The sequence below is a fragment of the Dendrobium catenatum genome, unplaced genomic scaffold (genome assembly GCF_001605985.2).
Source record: "Dendrobium catenatum unplaced genomic scaffold, ASM160598v2 fragScaff_scaffold_0, whole genome shotgun sequence".
NCBI classification, from domain to species: Eukaryota; Viridiplantae; Streptophyta; class Magnoliopsida; order Asparagales; family Orchidaceae; genus Dendrobium; species Dendrobium catenatum.
The window spans coordinates 1,300,463-1,324,268 of NW_021318462.1; the positions used below are offsets into that span (position 1 = coordinate 1,300,463).

The following is a 23,806-nucleotide window of genomic DNA, read 5'->3' on the forward strand; positions in this document are numbered from 1 at the left end:
CAGACCTGTTTATATCACCATATTTATATATCTCACATCTAAAACTTAAATATTATTTGCATACCACCCATAGATCAGATATGAATGCTAGAAACGAAATATTAAAGTTTGTAGGGTGATATGGTGATATGGTGATATAAGAGTTATGAATGAAATATATTAGCAACATATTTAAAATTAAAGTTGTATATGGGTGATAAACATGTAATATTTAAATTTTGAGGATTAGATATATAAATAGGATATAAGGTGGTGGTATGCATGTAAATTCCCTTTTTAGAGAGGGAGAGAGAGAGAGAATTGGCTTATAATAAGTTTTGTTTTAAAATTTAAATTGGCTCTTCACATCAAAGGAATTCTCAGTTCTTGCTGTAACACTCCTCTCCTGTCTGGCGCTCCGTTCCTTCAATGCTTCCATGGACGGCTTAGGGCTCCGCGACGTCCCTCCCTCCATGGAGAACCCGACATTATCACTCTCCATTGAAAGCGGACCTAAGAAGGGGGTAACCCTAGAATGCAAGCCCGGAGACCAGCTTCACATTGGCCGAGTCGTTCGAGGCAACGCCCTTTCCATTAGGGATCCCTCGATCTCCCAGAAGCATCTTGTCATCCGATTCCTCCCGGAAATCAACCGCTGGGCCGTCATCGACCTCGAATCATCCAATGGAACCTACGTCAACGGCGCTCTCATTTCTCCTGATAACCCTTCGCCTCTCCTGGACGGAGACATCATCCGGATCGGTGAGAAAACGAGCATTGCAGTTCATGTTTCCGCTTCACAAGCCGAGGCACCTCCGTTTTCAAGGCACGGGTGTGTACGAAGGCGGATCAAAGAGATATTTTCATGGGAGGAGCAGGTGAATGAGCCGCAGAAAATTGGAGGGAGAGCGAGGGCCAGTGGAAGGAAGAGGGATAGAGAGGAATTCCAGCCCGTGGTGATGAAAAAGATCAAGGGGAGAGTGACGAAGGCATCAGCTAGGGCCAGGTCTACCAGGATTTCTGAAATGAAGCTGGTGGAGGAGGATATGGTTATTGTAACTTCCGATTCAGATTCTACTGAAGGGGCAGAGAAGGAGAAGCCCCTCAGACAGACCAGTGTTGGTGCTGAGGAAGAGGAGCCATCCCTGGTTGGAGAACAAGAAGCACGGGATAAAGCAGTGGAGGGTGATATGGATACCATGACTACGGGTGAATGGTTTGATAGGATGGAGGAATATTTACCCAAGACAATAAATAGGGTTGCTGAGACTATTATCGCAAAGTTGAACGATAAGGCACGTCGATTTGATGAATATGTCGCTCAGATTTTAAACGGTAGAGATGAGGAGGTATGTGGAATTTTTTCTCAAACATAAATTTGAAATAATTCAATCTCATGATTTTTTAGCGATACCAATTTCAATTTGGATTTCTCTGGAGTTGTGCACGGTTAATGTTGTGATCACATGAGAGAAGGAACTTTTTTTAATAAAATCTCCTTACCGGTAACTTCTCCCTTGATTTTTATTTTTGGAAGTTGATGCGGACTACTAGCCTACTCCGCGGAACCAGAAATGCACATGCCACTACCGTGGCCACTACCCTTACTTTTTGCACGTTCTCTACTCTCTTTTTGTTAGTTACTGATAGGACAGCCTTTGGCTTATATAGCTGCAAAAGGAACCATGAAAGGATATACAGAAATACTAAGATTACTTCCTTTTCCCAAATTACTGTTCCATCTGCTTTTGCTCTTAGTTTCTTGCAGGTGAAACCTTTGGCAGCTGCTTCAGGCGTCGCATCCTCGCATTGCACGGGTGAGTCCGTCATTTGGTATCAGAGCTAACATCGGAGTGATGGCTGCAAAAACATCCCGTAAAGCTTATGACGACGATCGGAGCTTGGATGCCGTGTGGGTAGCGCAAGCCGGCTTCGCACGGCAACTCACCGAACTAAGGGCGGACTTCGTTCGCCTATCTACTGAGCTGCGTAATGATATGATGGATCTTAAAGCCTCCATTCGAATGCCTCAACCACTACCAGCAAACATCCAGGTACCTCGACCGACGATGTAGCAGGCGAGAGCTCCGATGGGTCCAATGGGGCCTCATCGTTTAGCCAGGACGGCATACGCTGAGCTTACTGATTCCGATGAAGTGGTAGAACCGCGCCTGCGCCAGGACACGATCGGATCAGGAGACGATGGTCCGCTCAGGTATTATGACAATATGACCGCCCCCGTCAATGCGGACCACACCAAGGTAATCCTGGAGAATTTTGTGTAAAGTTGGATATCCCGTTCTTTGAAGGGAGATTGCACATTGAAGATTACCTGGATTGGGAGCGAGCAGTTGAGTCCTTTGATTACATGGACATTGCTCAAGATAAAAAAGTTAAGTACGTAGCCTGTCGTCTGAAAGGCGGGGCTAGTGCTTGGTGGCAGCAATTGCTCCAGACATGCCTGTCGGAGGGACGCGGACCGATTCGCACCTGGCTACGAATGAAGCAACTCCTCCGGAACCACTTCCTGCCCACGGACTATAAGCAGATGCTATACCTTCAGTACCAGCAATGTACCCAAGGTCATCGGTCCGTGAGCGAATATACTGAGGAGTTTTACCATTTAAGTGCCCGAAACAACCTCCAAGAATCCGAAAGTCAGCTTGTTGCTCGGTATACCGGCGGTCTCCGAGAATCAATACAGGAGAAGTTAGAACTCAACTCTGTGTGGACCTTGAGCCAGGCCATGAACTTCGCCTTGAAGGCCGAGACGCAATTGTCGCGTCATTACCGTAGCCAGTTGGCAAGGAGGAGTTACGGTGAGTCCCATGCTGAGGTCTCCAAGAGGTAGCCACCTGATGCTCGATCGCCCCAAGTTTCACGCACCTCGCCCAACGTCTCCACCCCTCAAGGGCAGGGGACTGCTACTGAGTCTCGAACTCAGTTCAAGGCCCCCTTACCAGCAAGGGAGAATCCTTAAAGTAAGCCTAGCACATTGAAGTGTTTCAGGTGCTTTCAACCTGGGCACAAGTCCAACGAGTGTCCGAACAGGCAACGGATACAGCTTATGGACGGGGAACAATCATTGGCGGAAGGCGATCTTGCCTTTGCTGATCCCGACTTCGACAATGGCATCGAGGATGTTCACGGTGATGAAGGTGAACCGGTAGTTTGTGTTATACAAAAGTTACTATTAGCTCCGCGGGCTCCTACCTATTCACAGCGGAATGTCCTATTTAAAACGCATTGCACAATTCAGGGAAAGGTATGCGAAGTCTTGATCGACAGCGGGTGTACTGAGAACGTTATCTCACGAACCGTAGTTCAAGCTCTCCAATTGAAGACCACTAGTAACCCGCACCCATACAAGGTGAGCTGGATCAAGAAGGGCACGGAGGTTACAATGACCGAAATGTGCCGTGTGAGATTTTCTATCGGAAAGCATTACGCCTGCGAGGTACTTTGCGACGTGATCGACATGGACATCTGCCACCTTATCCTCGGCAGACCGTGGCAGTATGATATGGACGCCATCTACAATTGCAGGCAGAACGTATACACTCTCGATTGGAAAGGGAAGAAGCTTAGACTCTGTCCGCATAATCCAACTCCTGCTGGCGCCACATCGGCTCCCAACGCGGTGTATGTTACCTCGGGTAAATTATTGTTACAATCCCGTCAAGACCTCAAAACTGTTATTGCTTTGGTTGTATCCGACAACCATAGCAACTCGGTCTCCACTCCACTTCCCGCAGTGATCCAGGAATTGCTATCAAAGTTCGCGGATGTCTTGCCCCCTGATCTACCACCCAGCCTTCCGCCTATGCGATCTATATAGCACCAGATTGAACTTGTCCGCACTACTGTGTGAGCCCCAAGGAGTATTCCATTTTACAAGGCATCATTGAAGATCTGCTTAGCAAACAAATGATCCAACACAGCTTAAGTCCCTGTGCCAGACCCGTGCTGATTGTGCCGAAAAAGGACGGTCAATGGCGTATGTGCATTGACAGCTGCGCCATTAACAAAATCACTGTGAAATACAGGTTTCCGGTCCCTAGAGTCTCGGACTTACTAGATCGGCTGGCAGGAGCTGCTGTCTTCTCCAAATTAAACCTTCGCAGTGGCTACCACCAGATCCGCATTCGCCCCGGAGACGATTGGAAGACCGCCTTCAAAACGCGCGATGGCCTCTACGAATGGAAGGTAATGCCCTTCGGGCTCTGCAACGCGCCCTCAACCTTCATGCGGTTAATGCATGAGGTGCTACAGCCCTTCTTGGGGAAGATTTGCGTGGCTTATTTTGATGATATTCTTGTCTATAGTACTAACCTTTCAGATCATGCCAAGCATCTATCAAACATACTGCAACTACTCCAACGGCACAAGCTCTATTTGAACCCGCACAAATGTGAATTTGCCTCGTCCAGTGTTCATTTTTTGGGCTTTATCCTATCCGCCAAGGGTGTGGAAGTAGATCAACGAAAGGTCCAGTCCATCCGCGAATGGCCTACTCCCCAAATGCTGTTTGATGTCCAGAGTTTCCATGGCCTAGCAAACTTTTATCGACGATTCATCCGTGGATTCAGCATTCTAGTGGCCCCTCTCACCGATTGCTTGAAGGCCGGGAGCTTCACTTGGACCACGACACAACAACATAGCTTCGACACCATCAAGGAAGCCCTTTGTTCAGCTCCAGTTTTTGCCCTGCCCAACTTTGAGAAACCGTTCCACGTGGACACGGATGCCTCGTTAGTAGGGATTGGCGTTGTACTCTCCCAAGAATCCAAACCGATCGAGTTTTTTAGTGAGAAACTCAGTCCGGCGCGACAGAAGTGGTCGACATATGAACAGGAGCTCTACGCTGTCGTAAGAGCTTTGAAGCAGTGAGAACACTATCTCCTCCATCAGGATTTTGTCTTGTGCAGCGACAACCAAGCCCTTCAGTATATCAACAATCAGAAGAACATGAGTAGGATGCACGCCCGCTGGATAGTATTCCTCCATAAGTTCACGTTCGTTCTACAACACAAGGCGGGCAAGCTCAATCGGGTGGCAGACGCGCTTAGTCGAAGGGCCGCTATGTTGGCCAGGCTACAAATTGAGATAACGGGACTTGAAGAGTTGAAAACTCTATACGCTACTGATGAAGATTTAGCACAATTCTGGGAGCAATGCCACTTCGGACAGCCACCCAGTGATTATAGTTTTCGCCACGGATTTTTGTTTAAGGCTAATTGCTTTTGCATACCGCAGTCATCCAGGCGCCCCTTCCTAATCAAGGAAGTGCACTGCGACAACTTAGCTGCCCATGTTGGAAGGGATAGAATGTTGGCCCATCTGCAGACGAGATTCTACTGGCCTCACTTAGCCCGCGATGTGCCCAGATTTGTAGAGAGATGCTCGGTTTGTCAGACCTATAAGGGCACCGCACAGAACACCGGATTATATCTACCTCTTCCCACACCGGATTCAATTTGGGAAGACCTTAGTCTCGATTTTGTCCTGGGCCTTCCCCGGACCAAATCCTGTGCAGATTCCATCATGGTAGTGGCGGATAGGTTGTCCAAGATGGCGCACTTCATCCCCTGTAAGAAGACGTTCGACGCCGTTCATGTTGCCAAGCTCTTTTTGAAGGAAATTGTCCGCTTACATGGGGTGCCCCGGAGCCTCACCTCCGACCGTGACGTTAAATTCGTCAGCCACTTTTGGCGTGACTTGTGGAAGCGTCTCCACACGAAGCTCAATCTCAGCTCTGCATACCATCCGCAAACTGATGGACAGACTGAAGTGGTAAACCAGACTCTCGGTAATATGCTACGCTGCCTAGTTCAAGAACACCCGAAGAAGTGGGAGGAGATGCTAAGCCAAGCTGAGTTTGCTTTCAACTCAATGCCCAATCGATCAACGGGCCATTTCCCTTTCAGCATTGTGTATACAAAAATGCCTAATCAGGTAGTCGATATCGCTATACTTCCGAAATGTCGCAGCACGGCTGCTGCACAAGCTGCCGAACAATTCAAGGATATTGTGGACCGGGTGCACACCAAGTTAACTGAATCCAATCGTCTGTATAAGCAGCAAGCCGATCCTCATAGGCGTTTCAAAAGTTTCAACCCCGGCGACCTAGTAATGTTACGACTACTGCGATAATGCTTCTCTGTCGGCACCTACACCAAGCTCAGTCCTCGGAAAATCAGGCCTTTTCCTGTTTTGAGAAAAATCAATGATAATGCATATGTCATTGACTTGCCGGAGGATATCCAGACCTCATCTACTTTTAATGTGTCAGACATACATTCGTATCATCCACCTGATGACGCCAACTCCGTTTTAACCTCGCCAGAGGCAAGTTCTTCTGAAGGCGGGGAGACCTGATGCGGACTACTAGCCTACTCCGCGGAACCAGAAATGCACATGCCACTACCGTGGCCACTACCCTTACTTTTTGCACGTTCTCTACTCTCTTTTTGTTAGTTACTGATAGAACAGCCTTTGGCTTATATAGCTGCAAAAGGAACCATGAAAGGATATACAGAAATACTAAGATTACTTCATTTTCCCAAATTATTGTTCCATTGCTTTTGTTCTTAGTTTCTTGCAGGTGAAACCTTCGGCAGCTGCTTCCAGGCGTCGCCTCCTCGCATTGCACGGGTGAGTCCGTCAGAAGTCTCCCAATATGTATCATTTCTAAGATATTTTCTTTTTCAAACTTGAGAAAATGAATGCGTGCAAGCATTTCCCTTACTGAATTTTTTTTTTGGAACTGCGTGGAATAAGCTAATTTGCTTGTTCTAAATGAAGATGTGGGTTACTGAATTCTTCTTTCAACATTTTGAAAAGGGCAATGCTCATTCAACGTAATATGGTTGCTCAATGGCCGAGGCATTTGGTACCAACATTGATCCTCATCTGATCTAGAATCATTCAGGCTGGTTGAAAAACCTAATAATGGAAGGATACTTTCAAGATTCCTAAGAAAGATTTGGTTCCCAATTGTTAGGATTTTAAATTAAGTAGTTTTATTTTTTGTTTCCTTATCTATTTGTTTGTAGAATTCTAAAAAAATAAGGAAAATTATTAGGTTTTATTTCTTTAGTTATTTGCTTCTTATTGATGGATCTATAGGGTCCTAAAAATTTTAAAATTTTAGTATGTTTGTTTCTTTCATTATTTGTTCCATTTTAGTTAGTTTTGTTATTTAAGACCCTTGCAAGTCTATTTGAACCTCAATTGGAGCAAATAATAAAGCAAACAAGTTTTGTCCATCTCTTCCTCTCTCAATCACTACATTTGCTCGCGTGCTCTCTCTATGTACTTGCACTCGTTCACTTTATATGTCGCTCGCGCTTGTGAGCCTCCCCCTTAGTTAAATTAGGAAACAAGTAATGTAGATTTCGGTGAACCAATCTTAATTGATTCAAATTTTTTGTTAGTATTTTTTAATTAGATTTTATAATTTTCTTTTATATAACTTTTATCTTTAAAAGTTGTAAATCTAATAAAAATTTAGGTCTTTACAATATTCCACACTTGAAAAAAAATTACCACAAAATATATTATCACTAGCTATAATTTAATTAATAGTAACATTTAGTTGTACTCCATCTTCCTCTATGTTACATCTCTTATTTTTTGTATTTATCCATAAGATATACAAAACAATATTACCTAATTGGAGTTAACATATTTTCTAACCAAACTTCCTAAATTTCTTCTAATAATTTTTCATTGGTAATCTTAGCGGCACTTTCTTCATGATTGGTTTTATTCATCAAACTTTTGTTATGTTATTACTTTTATCATGACCCTACCTCGAACCTTTGAATATCAAGATGGGAATAGACGATCGGACTAAGTTATAAGTTACATATACCAACTCTAAGCATTCTTAAAATATCATCATTCAATTAAGTTTTGAACTATTCTTTCATAGGTTTCCGGGTCACTCACTCATTCTTAATTTCCACGAACAAATTTGAATCTAACGGCAATCGTTTATCATCTAAATAGTTAAAATTTACTTGCAAATATCACATTTTTCGTACTTCTTTTCTAGTCACCAAAAATATTCTTTCATAAATGATTAAGTGGTCAATGTTGTCTTGCTATAGTGGAAGATGATATTAAACTACAGGTACATGTGCCACATGAACAAGAAGCAGATGGCACATTGTGGCTCTAAGGCCACTAATGGCAGCCTACTAAGGCTTTGTTTTGGGACGACTTTTTTATCATTTTATAAAGCAGTTTTTTAGTTTACAAATTTTGATTGTAAGAAAATTTTTATTAAAAAGTTACTTTCCTACTATTTTGTTCATTATTTCTAAAAAAAATTTTGAGATAAAAAATTATTTTTTACAATCAGAATAATTAAGCTGTTTTCCTCACATCAATTTTATAACCAACTTTATAAAATACTACTATAATCACAAATAGACCACAACATTTTTCTCATTTCTACTATGCATAAAAGCATTGATGCTAAATCCTAAGCAAATTTCGAAGTTCACTTTAAAAAGCTTTGGATCAATGCATGGCATGTTTGTTCATTTTTATGAAAAGAAAGTAAAAGATACACAACTCACCTTGGTCTATTGCTTGGGAGCTTAGGCTATCAACTAAGAGGTTTTGAATTCAAGTCTTATGCATGCGAATTGTGTGTGAATCTGCTTTAATTAGCCTAAATATTCCAAAAAAAAAAGTAAAAGATTATGCTATTCACATTTTCATGTTCTTAATAGATGTTTTCAACTTTTAATAGTTCAAATATATCTTGAATATGAAATTCTTTTATTTTCTTTTTTTATGTTTTATTCTTAATATTATTATTAACCATGAGTTTCATGTACTCAACCAACGCATCCTGCAACAAAATTCATGTGAGAAGCTTTCAATATATATATATATTTTTCTCATCAAATTATTAAGATTATATTACATTAATTTTAAAATTAATATAATAATATTTATCTCCATCTTAATATTAAATTGATATAAATTATATGAGGATATCCCAACATAATTTTTTCCATAATTTGCCCTGAACTTCCATCAAAATTCCACCTGGAACAAACCAGGCTTGGAGCCAGTCACACATGGATGTTTGATGAGAAATATGGATGAATTAAAACCGCTGAACATTACAATAAATATGCATGGGAATGAATGAAATCATATATATGATCAAGCCTTATTAGTAGATCAAATTATAATAATTATCTCACCAAAAAAAAGTTGGCCTTCAAATGACCCAATTAAAAAGAATAGATATATTAGATCAAATCTAAGTTATAAAGCGTTAAAAATGATATTTTTTTATTAGATTTAAATGAGAATTTGATTTTTAATAAGATATAATTGAGAAAAAAGATTCATGCAGCCGATCCCACTTAGTGATATAAGATTTGATGCCATTATTGTTGTTACCAAAAAAATTTGAAAACTAGCAAAAATATTATGGCTTGATGGCGCCGAAGTAAAATTGTGAAAAAATCATCTCAAATGAACCCTAAATTAAATTACTATCTAAGCAAATACCCTAAACTCCAAGCAAATGATAACAAAGAAAAATTGTTTTAAGATTTCTTTTGGAAGAACTTTTTACTGCTTTCTAAAACAATTTTTTTTTTATATAAAATTTTTTTGAATAGAAGGTTATTTTAGAAAGCAACAAGAAAGTTATCATAAACTAAACTTAAATAATTTTCAACTTCTAATTGTAGGTTTTGGAGGCTTGTTAGGCAAATATTTTGATGACCTCCAAAGATTTAAGAGAGAAGACGAGGCTTACAACATTCTTCACCTTACAGATATGGTTGATGAGATGAAAGATCAGATCATAAGATTTGAGGGACCAACAATATGAAGGACTGTAGGCTCAAATTAAGAACCAACAGCACAATGTTTCATGAAATAAACAATACATTGATCACTTGATAAAGTGAGAAAGTGATGAAATAAAAGGTAAAATTGTATTAATTATCAAAAGAATCTAAGGATTAAATGATACTGAACTGATCCATGCAGAAATCTTTGCTTTGAAGAGGACCACTCATCCTCATCAACCTTCCATGATCAAGGGCCTCATGACCTTAGTTCTCCATGGAAATGACGAGTGGCCATGGTTTTCATTAAGTTGCTGTTGGAGCTCAAAGAGATGTGGATGTTGGGAGATGCCAGAAGGCCTCATTTGAGACAGCTTACTTATGTCTTTTTTTTTTTTTTAAACTCTTATTTGTATGTGTCACTTTTACAAAAATATTTTTTTAGAGAATTGTATTTTTATATTTTTTTCAAAATTTTTTTGATATTAGAAAACTCCGTTATCACAAATAACAATTTTAAAACTATATTTTCAAAGTGGAGTGAGCTTGGGTGCTGGCAGCTCTGAGGAGATCAAATAGTTATTGGGTATAGGAGTGTAAGTTAGATGGACTGACTTGAACTCGGCTCATTTAGCTCATATGGTGATATTTATTGAGCAACATACCCGAGTTTTTGAGTCAGATTAGAGCTCATGTATTATTCGAGCTAACAATACTTAACTCGCTGGCTCCTAAACTAACTCAATTAAATAAAAAAGTATTAAATTTTTTCCAATGCTACCTGATTTAAAAATAAAAAGTCAAAAATAAAATAAAATCTGTGATGGGACTTCCAGATACAATTTGTCTCGTCATAATTTTTTTTTTTTAAGTGAATGATGGATATTAAAAAGGATAAAATAAATATGTCTGACTTCCGGCAGTTCACTTTTCCTTTTTTTTTTGTTGAAAACCTTCTCTTCTACTTTTAACGTTGGTATCTCCCCACTTTTCCAGCAAGCATCCCATGGCAAGTCGCACATCGGCTAGTTTGAATTGTTGCTTCCTACCTGCTCTAATAACCGAGCTAACCGAGCTCAGGAGTCGAGCTTGAACCCGCTAAAATAAGACAAGCTCGATTTAGAGTTCAAGCTTGCCCCGAGTTGACGAACTGAGCTCGAGTTAGCCCTAAATCAAGCTCACTTCAACTCGTTTACACCCCTAATGAAGTATCGTTGTGAAAATGGGATTTTAATACCTCTCAATGGAGACTTTATCAAAATACAAGACTATTAAAGACTCAATAACCACCTGGTAACTGTAACTAAACTCAAACTGCCTAATGCCTACTATTAATCTATAAACTACTAAGACCCATAATAAAAGCTCATAATTTATCTCTTGTATTTATCACCCTAGCAAGGGAGCAGGAATAATTTGAAGGGGTATAGGAGAGTGAAGAAGAAATCTTGCCGGCCAGCCAGAGCTAGATAGACTGAGAGGGAGAAGAGAGTAAGGAGAAAAAGAAGAGGAGAGAACAAGTTTCTCATTTCATTCATCACAATAGCATAAAACTACTCACAAGTGACTAAAAATAAAGCATAAAACAAATATAAAGCATAATGATCACAGCATATAATCCAGTCCATTACTATCCTGCATTAAAAAATGTTAAGATACACTGATGAAAGCAACAAAAATACTATCATTTCTGAAAAAAACATTGTCAAATTATACTTAACAGTGGAAAAGACAAATAAGAAGGAATTTTCTCACAAAATTATAGAGAAACAAAGTTCAGTGATACCTCAAATGATAGAAACCGTCTTTCATTAAAAGATGAAACCTGTGATCTCTTCTTTCATAAGCACATTGGCACCTTGTACAGATGCTGCGCACCAAGGGATGATTATTCTTAGCTATAAGATTGTAAACCTCCACTAAAAACTGAATATAACACTCGAGGAGCTTCAAGCCCATCATCTTCACATCTTGTCAAGATCAATAAACCAACTGCACGATTAACTACAGAATACAGATATTTTGGAATATTAAAGTCAAGGGAAACTTAGAAGAAACAAGAAAACCTTAACTAAAAAAGTTCAGAAGAAAAATATGGAGTCCAATAAGGAAAAAAATAATAGTCCAAGTTTCTCCAAGACTGGAATTCCAATATTCAGAACCGCAGGCCTGTTTTCATTAAACTCTGCAAGCAATAAACATACTCTTTAAAGTTTTCTTCTTCTTTCTTCTTCGTATCGTAGCTGTAGGCTCGCATTAGAAGTGCGGAATCCAGGAAGCATAAAATAAATAGGCTCTACTGATGTACTTACTGGTCTGGCATAAGCCATTAAAGCCTGAGTAAAAAAAATTCAAAGAATTATACCTCTATTTGTATAATTAAACTGCAAGCAGCAGAAGATATAGCAGGAATTTTCAATAATCATGTCCCTGATTAGGGTACTGTAGAGTCTTTTTAAGGTATTAAGTCCATTGATGTGAGGAATGATAAGTAGTAAGCCAGCAGAGGTAGAAGATCTGAAGTATATCAGCAACATTATTGAATATCAATCCAATCGCTGAAACTTGCTGACCAAATAGTTGGGTTAAGTGGTGATTCCAACAGCTGAAACTTACATTCCAATCTCCAGCTAGCTTCAAGATGGTAAGCATTTCATAAATAACTGGTACCCCACCGCCTTTTTCTAGCTGGTCGCTGTTGCTTGACCGCATCTTCGTTGGCAGTAACAGGTTGCAAGTTACCACAATTTTCTGGTTCTTTCTTCAGGGGAATTGGATCTTTGAATCGCTCTAGACGTTTTTCCATCTTTGCCATCGTTTCAAGTAAATGATTCCTGTCATATTTCCCAACCAACTTATTTTTCTGTATTGGATCTGTTAAATTCATCATCTTAGCCGGAGTTCTTCCATCAGAATTACATTTTATTTCTGCAGTTTCATGATTGTCAGATTCTTCTACTAGCTGGCCCTCTTCAAGCTCCTCTGTTTCTTCTTCAGTAACGTGTTGCTTGTTTGAACTTTTGTTCTTTCTGCAATTACTGTATCCCTCCTTGGAACTAATAGGATAAATGTCATTGGAATTTCTTGAGGAAGCAATATCAGTGCCAAGATGACTTCTGCCACCACTCCTCGAGCATTCTTTGGTCTGTCAGGGACACGATAAAAACTATACATATAAGACTTCAAAAACAATAGGGGTTTTCTGATAAAACTATAAAAAATTACTCCGCATGACAATTATACAATACATTCTTGAAAATGGAAATAAAATATAAAGGTTATAGTCTACATAAATTTAAAGAGACTAAACAAGAAAATTATTTGTTAAGCAGGTTTTAAGAAATTCCATACAAGAAAAGAAAATACGATTCAGATGCCTGTAATATTTAAACTCCAATGCGCTCTGACTCAAAAAAGACCTCAAGCAGGAACTATTCCACTCAGACTAAATACTTCATAATTCCCATTTGTACAAAACTAGAAAAAGATACTCAAAACAAACGAAAAATAATTTAAACGATACAGTTAACCAAGTAACATCATGAGCTGGAAATTAAACCATATGTGAGTATCACCACATGTGAAAAGTTCAAGAATGAGCCCAGCTTCCGAATGGAGCTAATCCTATAAAGATTGTTCATGTTTCTTCAAAATTTATTGTTCATGTTTCTTCAACTGCCTACACCATCAACTCCAGCCTGCACTACTAATTAGAAAAGAAGAAAAATTTTAAAAAGCATTAGGGATAATGTCATGTGTATCAGAAGCTATTGATTAACTAAATGGTTCTAGACAAAATCAAAATGATCCACGAATACATAAAATTCCCAATTTAGTCCCTTGACTCTTTAAATAGGGACCTAAATAGCCCCGCCATTCAAATTAATGAATAAATTACCAAATTAACCAAAAAAAGTTCCTGAAAAACTATTGTGCTATGGATGTCGGGTGGTATTTTCAAAATGAAAGTTTTTGAATACACTGATTCCTAAATACCGAGATAGGATAGAGCGCAGCTTTGTTCTTCACATCCCAATAGCGACAAGACATTGCTCGGCTAGGAGACTAGATTGAATGAGTAGTTGAGGATTCCTTTCTTCCCTTCTTGCCATTGGTCACATAGCTATATTCTTACTCAACCCCTTCAACTCCTTACACATGGTTCCGTACATCACACCCCAACAACGACAAGACCCCACTCGGCTAGGAGATGAGCGTGAAAGAATAAGTGAGGATTCCTTTCTTCCCGTTGAGTCACCACCCCCAGTTTAAGCAAGAAGGCGACTGGTGCTTCTGACCCCCATCTGCCCCACTCGAAACTGATCGAGAGTAACAGGCACTTAATGCAACCTTTATATACTTTATTTTTTTCAAATGATTTCATAAAAGGAAAAAAAATTTCTCCTTATAAGAAAATATTTTTATAACTAAATATATATTTCATTTTTTTTTTCTAAAATAAAAATCCCAATAAAATCAATATACATATTTAAAACTCCGTTTCTTTCATTATAATAGATTTAGAATAAACAAAAATGACAAGCAGTTTTTTTAAAATGACAAGCAGTTTTTTTAAAAAATAAATTGCTAGTAATATGTATGATCTAAATTTACTCCCGCTTATATACAAACATATCTGTTGTACATGAAAAAATATGGTTAGTTGAAAATTATATGTACTAAATAATTCAATAAGAAAAAAATTCCAAATATCCCTACTTATAATATCGTTAACTCCAACATCCATTACTTTGCATGCAGGGATAATTTAGTTCCATATTTACAGTTGACTAAATTGAGACTTCCATACAATTGGGACAATTTTGGCCCTAGACTCGTGGAACCATTTTGGCAATTTTCTCAATATTTTGGACAAAATGAAGAAAACATACTCCAAGGTTTATGATATCGCCTTAGTTTCTGAAATTTAGACTATAATTCATGCAACCAAGATGCTGTTTCAATTATCAAGTATTATAATAAAATAAAAAATTTGTAGTTTTAACTCAACAACTATCAATTTAATAAAATGAGATGCAATAAAGAAATTATTACGCTATAGTATTTTGTAAAAATAGAAAGAATTTATGAGAATTAGTTGAATTGCATGCGAATATAACAAAATACATATTCAAATATTGTAAAAGACTCCAATTTTATCTCTTTTAAAGTACCCCTCAAACTTAAGGGAAAACTCTATAAGATGGTAGTGAGGCCTGCAATACTTTATGGTGCTGAATGTTGGCCATTAAAAGAAAAGCATAATAATAAGTTAAGTGTGGCAGAGATGAGGATGCTCAGGTGGATGAGTGGCTTTACCCTTAGAGATAGGATACGAAATGAGCATATACGTGAAAAGGTTGGAGTAGCTCCAGTAGAAGATAAGATTAGAGAGAGTCGCCTTAGATGGTTTGGTCACATAAAATGGCGGCCTTCCAATGACCCGGTTAGGAGAGTAGAGGTATTAGATTTGACTTATGTTAAGAAAGGTAGAGGCATACCTAAAAAGACTTGGTTAGAAAATATTCGGAATGACCTTTCTTTATTAGATTTAAACGAGAATTTGACCTTTAATAGGACACAATGGAGAAAAAGGATTCATGTAGCCGACCCCACGTAGTGGGATAAAGGCTTGATGTTGTTGTTGTAGTTGTTGTTGTAGAAATGAGGTAGAGAGGTAAGGACTTATGCAAGAAATTCCACTCGTTGGTGAAAGCTCTGCCCTGATCATTTCCCATGCATTGAACATTCACAGGACCAAGCCACCCAAGCCCAAATTGAGCCTAATAGGACAAATAATTGAAAATAAATGTTTTGTAACTAGTATAAAAAGGCTAGGCAAGCAAAAGACATGTTGGAAACTAGAGAGAAGACTACATAAAACTTAAAAAAGCCTCCATATCAACACCAACACAAGCACCATCAAGCCAACACTACTTGTAAGGAGGAAAAAGATAAGGTTGCTACATAAATGGAAGGGCTAAAATAAAAAGAAATAGAAAAACTCATTAACTTCTTAAAAACACTGGACAAACCAATCAGTAGATGCTTTAAAGCAGGTACGTATTTTGCATCATGCCTTTAAAGGCCTTGGACACCAAGCTCAATAAATCAAAATATGAAAGTACTTGAAGGAACCTTAGCTAATATTGATGGAAGGAGACGAATAAAACTTCAACATATTCTTCCATCATCATATGTTCTCTACATTCCAATATTATCTATGAACCTATTGTCCATTCAAAAACAAATATCTAACCAAAATCGCAATATATTTTTCATCCCACTAATATTTATTTCAGGATCAATTCATGCAAAGGATGTTTAAGTATGCTAAATAATGGGAAAGACTCTCCTATCTAGAAACGAGTAATAATAATCACATACCTTGGTCTACTCTTTTTAAAACTTTAAAAACAAAAGAGCACAAGTTTGGACTCATCATATTCATATGGGTGATGCATCTTTTATTGTAGTACAATCCATGTTTTCTACATTATTCGATAAAGACAAAACTGAACAATTCTAGTGTGAGATATCTCAAATTGCCAAACACCACTTAAAATCATCCATACCTTTCTCTTTGATTCATATCTGAAGTCAATTGCATATTGCTAATAATAATGGGGTTAGGTGGTTTCTTTCTTTCATAAATGATAACTCACATAACACTTAGCTATTCTTAATTTAAAAAAAAAAAAAAACTCTAATGTAAATACAATCTTCCTCATGTTCCCAAAAATATCCATACCCAATTCAACACTAATATTAAATGTATTAGGAATATTTTAATCAAGCCCTCTCCTCTTTTCTAAGAAAAAAAGGCATGTTTCATGAATCTTCTTGTACTTAGACTCTACAATAAAATGGTGTAGAATAAAAAACAAGATCACTTTCGTAAGACCACTAGGGCAACAATTTAAAAATTTTACCAGGGGAAGCTACCTTAATCACCACTTTTCTAATAATCCATCTTCCTAATAGAATATTATTAAATAAAACAGCTATTAAAACCCTCACAGATTTTCTTTTTAAAATAAAACACTCCTAGCTCCCACCAAGAACCTATGGGGACATTACCTATATTAATATCCATCAAAAACATTAAAACACTAAACTTGATACAAGGGAATGCATCTTCTTTTTTTTTTCCTTGAATACTCTTGAACTCAACAAGGGTTTAAGTATAACCACTCAAATTCTCAAAAATTCTTTATATCTCTACTTGCTACGTTTGTTAAAAAATCAGGGATTCTATGATTAAAGTTACCTTCAAGGAAAATCTTGGAAAGAAGTCAGCACTGATTTTCTAAACTTTGATCTCCCAACTTCAACCAAACCAACACAAATAGCTTCGATTAACCCTCTTCCTGAGATAGTTTAAGTCTCACCAAAAAGCAGCCCTAACAAAGCCCCACTTGATCACCCTAAATCATTACTATGATTAAACTAGAGGAAAGAATCCAACCCTGAATCAAAGCGTGTTCAACAATCTAAATTTATGCGAAATTAACCACAATATAATGAAGGTATGGCCTGTCTTTTTAATACAAAAACATCATGATATAAGTCTTCCCATTGTTCTAAGAAAAGAGGCATGAAAAAATACCCAACACCCAATAGCTACTTCATTTCCCTAGCCAAACTTTCCACATCCCACAAAACCTTGCTTAGATAAATAATATAAAGACTCCACAAACCATCCAAGAAGTGGTGAAAAATAAAAAATAGAAGAAAACCTAAGTTAAAGAAATGAGAGCCTAAAAGAAAAACAAACTAGGGATCTGGTAGAATTATCCAAAAAAAGAAAGAAATTAATTGGATGCAAGTGAGTATATACTATCTAAAAATAGGACACTCTAAAAATATAAAACTAAAATTGTTGTTGCAAAAGCTGAATCATTTGGATATTATAATTTGATATAAATAATTCATTTCTACATGGTGAACTAGAAGACGAAACCTATATGGAACCTCCATGGGGTTTTGACTATGGATTCAAAACTAGCCCTATATGTAGATTAAAGAAGGTGCGCTCAAACAATCCCTATGGTTTGGAATATTCATCGAAGTCCAAGAAAGGATGAACTTAAAAGAAAGCCTTGGAGATCACACCCTATTCATAAAAAAGTTCAAAAAAGGTAAAATCACAGAGTTCAAATAGTTTGTGTTTAACATAACTACAACAACAAATTATGCTAAGACAAATAAGGAGATTAAAAGATCAACTATCGAAAAGATTTTGAAGCAAACTCTTTGGGAAGACTCAAACACTTTCTTGGAATAGCAGTGGCTCGCTCAAAAGTTAGGATATTCAACTCTCAATAAAAATACATTATAGATCTACTTAATTAAAAATACATCAACGGATGCAAGCCCTCGGAAATTCTAACTGATAATTATCATAACATCTTGGAAAGTCAAACCCCATAAATTGACCAAAAAAAGCACCAAAGGTGGATTGAGAAGCTTGGATATAGCTTATATCAAAAGTATTCTAAGTCAATTCATGCATGACCCTAAACAAGTTTATTTATATCTACAACATAAAACTCTTTAGTACCTTATAATAACCCTAAGAAAAGGAATCTTATTTAGAAGGAATGGAGGACACAACTTACACAAATGCTAATTAGGTAGGATCTCATATATAGAAAATCTACTACTCGTTTTTGCAGCTTCCTGGAAAAAAAAAATCTAATTACTAGAAAAAGTATAAAAAAAAAAGTTAGTTGTCATTAGATCTAGTGTTGCAAGTAAATTTCATGCAATAAGCCAATGACTCAAAGAATTTGCGAACTAATGTGGATTAAAATCATCATAAATGACTTGGAAATAAAATAGGAAGGTACCAGAATGTTATACTACAACAATAAATAAAGCTCAAATCGACTCGTTTATACCCCTAATCCATCCTAACATGATCCAACAAAACAAATTGAAGTCGACCAACACTTCATCGGCGAAAAATTAGAAAGTGAATGTATCTCACATATGCTAAACACAAGCAACTTGCTGACATTCTAACTAAAAGACTTCCAAACTTTGCATTCCAGAAAATCACCACCAAGTTATACATGAAAATATCTATACTATAGCTAAGTGTCGGCAACTTAGTATTGGATCCCCTGAATTAGGATGGTGGTGGAAAAAAACTGGAATGTCAATCTAGGAATCATTTACTGCAAGTTGTAACAACTCCTCTCCCAAATTCTCATAGATTCATCTAGAGAATCCTAATAATACCTTGTATATTCTATTCTAATGGAATGATCAAGTACTGTAGTTAGTTGTTTACAAAAGAGGAATTTCCTAGTGTACCATACAATCCTGTAGTATAAATAAAGGTGTAATCATCAATGCAATGCAATACACAAAAATTCAAGGCATCTTTCTTTCTAAATTCTAAACATAATATTAGATAAATTAAAATAAAACTTACAACATTGTGATATTTGGAAAAAAAATCCTCAAGCCTATGATAACGGGATACAGAAAAACTTACCAATTGGAACTGTCACACAGACACCTGCTAAAGAAAAAGAAAATAAACTAAAAGAAGAGATCGCTTAAGAAAATGCAATCATAAAGTGGCAAGGACAGACACCCAATGAACATAAGTATTGCATGGCCATTTTTCTTTTTAGAAGTAAAACAAGTCTAATTACATATTTTAACCACTTCAAATTTGAGAAATATACCAAACAAATAACTGTACTATTGAAAAGTTCATTGCTTACCCTTGCCAAGGAATATTTCCAATAATCTTATTTGTCTAGAATAAGTCATGTGGCTCAATACAGAAATATGTGTATAGTGTATAGAATTGTATTAAAAAATAGAAGGGGATTGATTTTTTGCTGACCACTTTGTTCTGCAAAATGCACATATATAAACCGCAAAAACTAACATAAAATTGACTAAAAGCATTTTTATAGTTTCAATGTATTAATTAACATCAACGTGAACTAACATTATAATAATTAAACATGCCTTTGACCTTTCTGGAAAACAAAAGAGATGCAAGTAGGATATAAATATAGCAAAACTAATATAAAATTGACAAATGACAATGGTGATTTTTTTAGTTTAAATGTATTAATAAACATCAACATGATTTAATCTTACAATGGCTAGACATGTTATGACCGTTATGGACAATAAAAGAGATGCAAGTCTAGGTTCGAAAGATCAAAGAATGCTAAGAAAAAAAGAAAAAAAAATCTCAGATTGAGCTAAAATCAAAATCAATGAGTTGATAATGAGCTTAGACTAGCGTAAATCAAACCTGAATTGAGCAATTTTGGATCAAACCAAGCTAGCTTGAACTGGATTGAAATGCATGTACACGATTGTATGACTACATGTATACTTATATTAAAATCTCTTTGTACTTGAATTCATGTATATATGCATTTATACATGTATATATCTATGCATCCTAGTTTAACATGCATGTGTTCATGTTGAATAAAAAATTCTCTCTGAAGATAAAAAATCAATCAAACTTGAATTATCGCATGAATCTAACTTTCAACGAAACAGGCTTTAGCTCAAATTGAGAATGGATTAAAGCAACATATAACTCGGCATGGATTCTCGAGAATAGAAATAAAAGCTTTGAGATAATCTTGATCAATGGTTGAAATGACTCGAGATAAAGATTGATAACAACCATAGAGGTAAGAGTCCTTAACATGATAAAGGTACAACTCAAATGCAACCAAAATAACAATAAGCTTAGTGATTCTAGTTAGCAATGCTGACAAAACTTTGGATTCTTTTTCGATCATAACTTCAAGGTATTTGTCTAAATCGCTACTGGGCTTCATTTTAAGAAACTAAACTACAAAATTTCCATCATCACTACCTCTCACAATCAAATTTAAAATTATGTGTTACCGCTAGCTTTTGCATCAAACACTGTCGTTGCAAGGTCCCAGGTACTGAATGAGAAAAGTTGATGGTTGCATTAGGTAGTCAACAACCAATGTAAAAATTATCGAATAATCATGACAAGAATTCTTTAATACATTGTATTAATACTAGGGCGTTCCCTGGAAGCGAAGCTCTTTATGGTCTGAAAAAATTGAGAAGTGAGAAAAGGCTGCAGCACCGACACCCGAGTACAATGTAAAATAAGCAAGGGTTCCCACATCATGGACGGATGTGGGCGAAGAACCTAGTCCATAAATATAGAATTATGATGGGAACTTAGAATATAGGTATTTTTACATGTAAATTAATGGAATTAATAGATATTATGATTCATAGGAAGATTAATATTCTATACATTTAGGAAACTAAATAGGATGGAGAGAAGGCTAAGGAGATTGATAGTTTAAGGTCTAAAATATAATATTTAGGTAGGAGACGTACTAGAAATGCGATAGGTTTGATTATGAATAAGAGTTTGACAGATAATGTGGTGGATATTAATAAAATTAGAGCTAGAATTATATCATTAAAGATTGTTGTTGATGTTAAGATTATTAATATCATAAGTACTTATGTACCTCTAGTAGATTTAGATATGTATTCAAAAAAAATATTTTGGAATGACTTAAAATAATTAATACAAAAAATACTTCGTGAAAAAAGTATTTTTATTGGAGGAGATTTAAAGGACATGTTGGAAAATAAGTAGAAGATTTTGAAAGCATTCATAGTGGTTATGTGTTTGGAGCGACTAATAAAGATGGTAGGATTATATTAGATTTTTCTTTAGCTTATGATTTCATAATTGCTAATACCTTATTTAAGAAAATAGATGAGCATCTCAACACTTACAAGAAAATAGAGGAGCATCTCAACACTTATAAGAATGAATATAGTAAAACTCATATTAATTATTTTCTTATAAAAAAAATGATCGTTTAAGGTGATCTTCTGATGAGGGTAAGATTAATCTTCCTATGAGGGTGAGATTGATCTTCCTATGGATGATGAAGGATTGGATTGGTGACAACCATGCATTAATTATTTATAAGAAGGCAAACTTCCTCGAGAAAAATCTATTGCTGACAAGATTACAAACAAGTATCTCTCTTATGCATTTGTTAATCGCACTCTATACCATCAGTCATTCAATATGACATGATTATGTTATCTTACAAAACACTAAGCCCTAAAGATAGTGACTAAGTTGCATATCATATTGTATTGCTCTCATCAATATGGATTAAAGATAAAATTAAAAATTAAAATAATGGGGTATTATTGTCCTTCGATGATAGAAGATTGCATGCCCATTGTACGTCATTGTAATTATTATCAATTACATGATATTGTTTTATACCATATGCCCAATATATTACACCTGATAATTACCTCATGGCCCTTAAAATGTTGGGGTATGGATATTATTCTCCTATTGAGGGTGAGATTAATCTTCTTATGGATGATGAAAGTTTATGTATCTAACATCGCTTGTTAGTTTTAAACTTTAAATAAATAGGCGAATATGAAAAATAAAGTAAATATTGTCCTAGGATTAGATGGGGGGATTTAAAGAGCACAAAAAAATATATTTTTAAGAGTAAATTCATGATCTTAAGATTCTAAATGTACATGAAGAAGTTAATATTATGTGAGGAAAAAAATAGCTAATGATTTTAAAAATGTTCGAAATGATGTGCTTGGAATATAAAAAAAAACTATTAATAATAAAAATAGTTAGTAATAGAATCAAAATGTGTAAAAAAAATAAAATAAGAATCTTTATTATAAAAATTAGTTTAAATGTAAAAACTCAAAAAATTCAAAAATATATATAAAGAAGCCTATAAGGAGTCTAAAAAAGCAATATGATATAAAAAATAGTTTTTAATGATTTATAAAATACATTAGAAACCATGGAGGGCAAAATATGTATGTATAAATTAACCAAGTAATGAGATAGGAGAAATAAGGATTTAGTTCAAGTGAAGTGCAATAAGGATGAAGAACAAAAAGTGTTTTTATTAGAAAAAAATATTCAACAAAGGTAAATGAAATATTTTGATAAGTTTTTCAATGAAGATTGTGGAAATAAGATTGACTTTAGTGATCTTAGCACCCTAAATGGAAAAAAAATATATATTTTTATCAACGTATTAGTAAAACCATTTATTGAGAGGTTTGATGGAGAAATATAGAGAGAATAAGGAGGATCTACATATGATATTTATTAATTTAGAGAAAGCATATGATAAAGTTCCAAGAGAAGTACTATGGAGAGTACTTGAAAAGAAAAGAGTTAATAACACTCAAATCATTAAAGATATGTGCCGGAGCTATTACTTGTGTTCAAACACAAGATGGTTTGCCCAAGTATTTTTCTATTTTGGTTAGTTTACATCAAGGACCAGCTTTAAGCCCATATCTTTTTGCTTTAGTCATGGATGTTCTCACTAGACATTTGCAAGAGGATGCACCTTGGTGTATGCTTTTTGCTGATGATATTCTTCTTGTTGATAAGACTAGAGAGGGAGTTGAACGTTCACTTGAATTGACGAGGACAACCTTAGAGTCTAAAGGTTTTCTCTTGAGTAGATCTAAAATTGAATATATGGAGTGTAATTTTAGTGGTAATAGACCTAGTGAGGGGATTGTGACTTTGGGCGATCAAGTCATTAAAAAGAGTACACGTTTTAGATATATCATGTCTATTGTTCAGAGTGATGGTGAAATAGATGAGGATATTATCATCAGAATTCAAGTTGGCTAGTTGAAGTGGAGGAATGCATCAGGCTTGTTGTGTGATAGAAAAGTCCCCCTCAAACTTAAGGGAAATTCTATAAGATGGTGGTGACACCTGCAATGATTTATAGTGTCGAATATTAGCCGTTAAAAGAGAAGCATAATACTAAGTTAAGTGTTGCAAAGATGAGGATGCTCAGATGGATGACTGGCTTTACCCTTAGAGATAGGATATGAAATGAGCATATACGTGAAAAAATTGGAGTAGCGTTAGTGGAAGATAAGATTAGAGAGAGTCATCTTATAGATAGTTTGATCAC

At 36.2% G+C, this 23,806-nt stretch overlaps 1 protein-coding gene across 1 annotated transcript; it reads left to right on the forward strand.

The window, feature by feature from the left end:
• The first annotated feature begins 343 nt into the window (after window positions 1-343).
• On the forward strand, window positions 344-1,511 carry LOC110093986. Its single transcript, XM_020819073.2, has one exon. It carries the CDS (start codon window positions 417-419, stop codon window positions 1,353-1,355), a length of 939 nt encoding a protein of 312 aa, XP_020674732.2. The 5' UTR covers window positions 344-416; the 3' UTR covers window positions 1,356-1,511.
• Window positions 1,512-23,806: the final 22,295 nt, after the last annotated feature.

Excerpts from the sequence above, each read along its gene's own strand:
- LOC110093986 (XM_020819073.2), top strand. The coding sequence starts at position 417 with ATGGACGGCTTAGGGCTCCGCGACGTCCCTCCCTCCATGGAGAACCCG.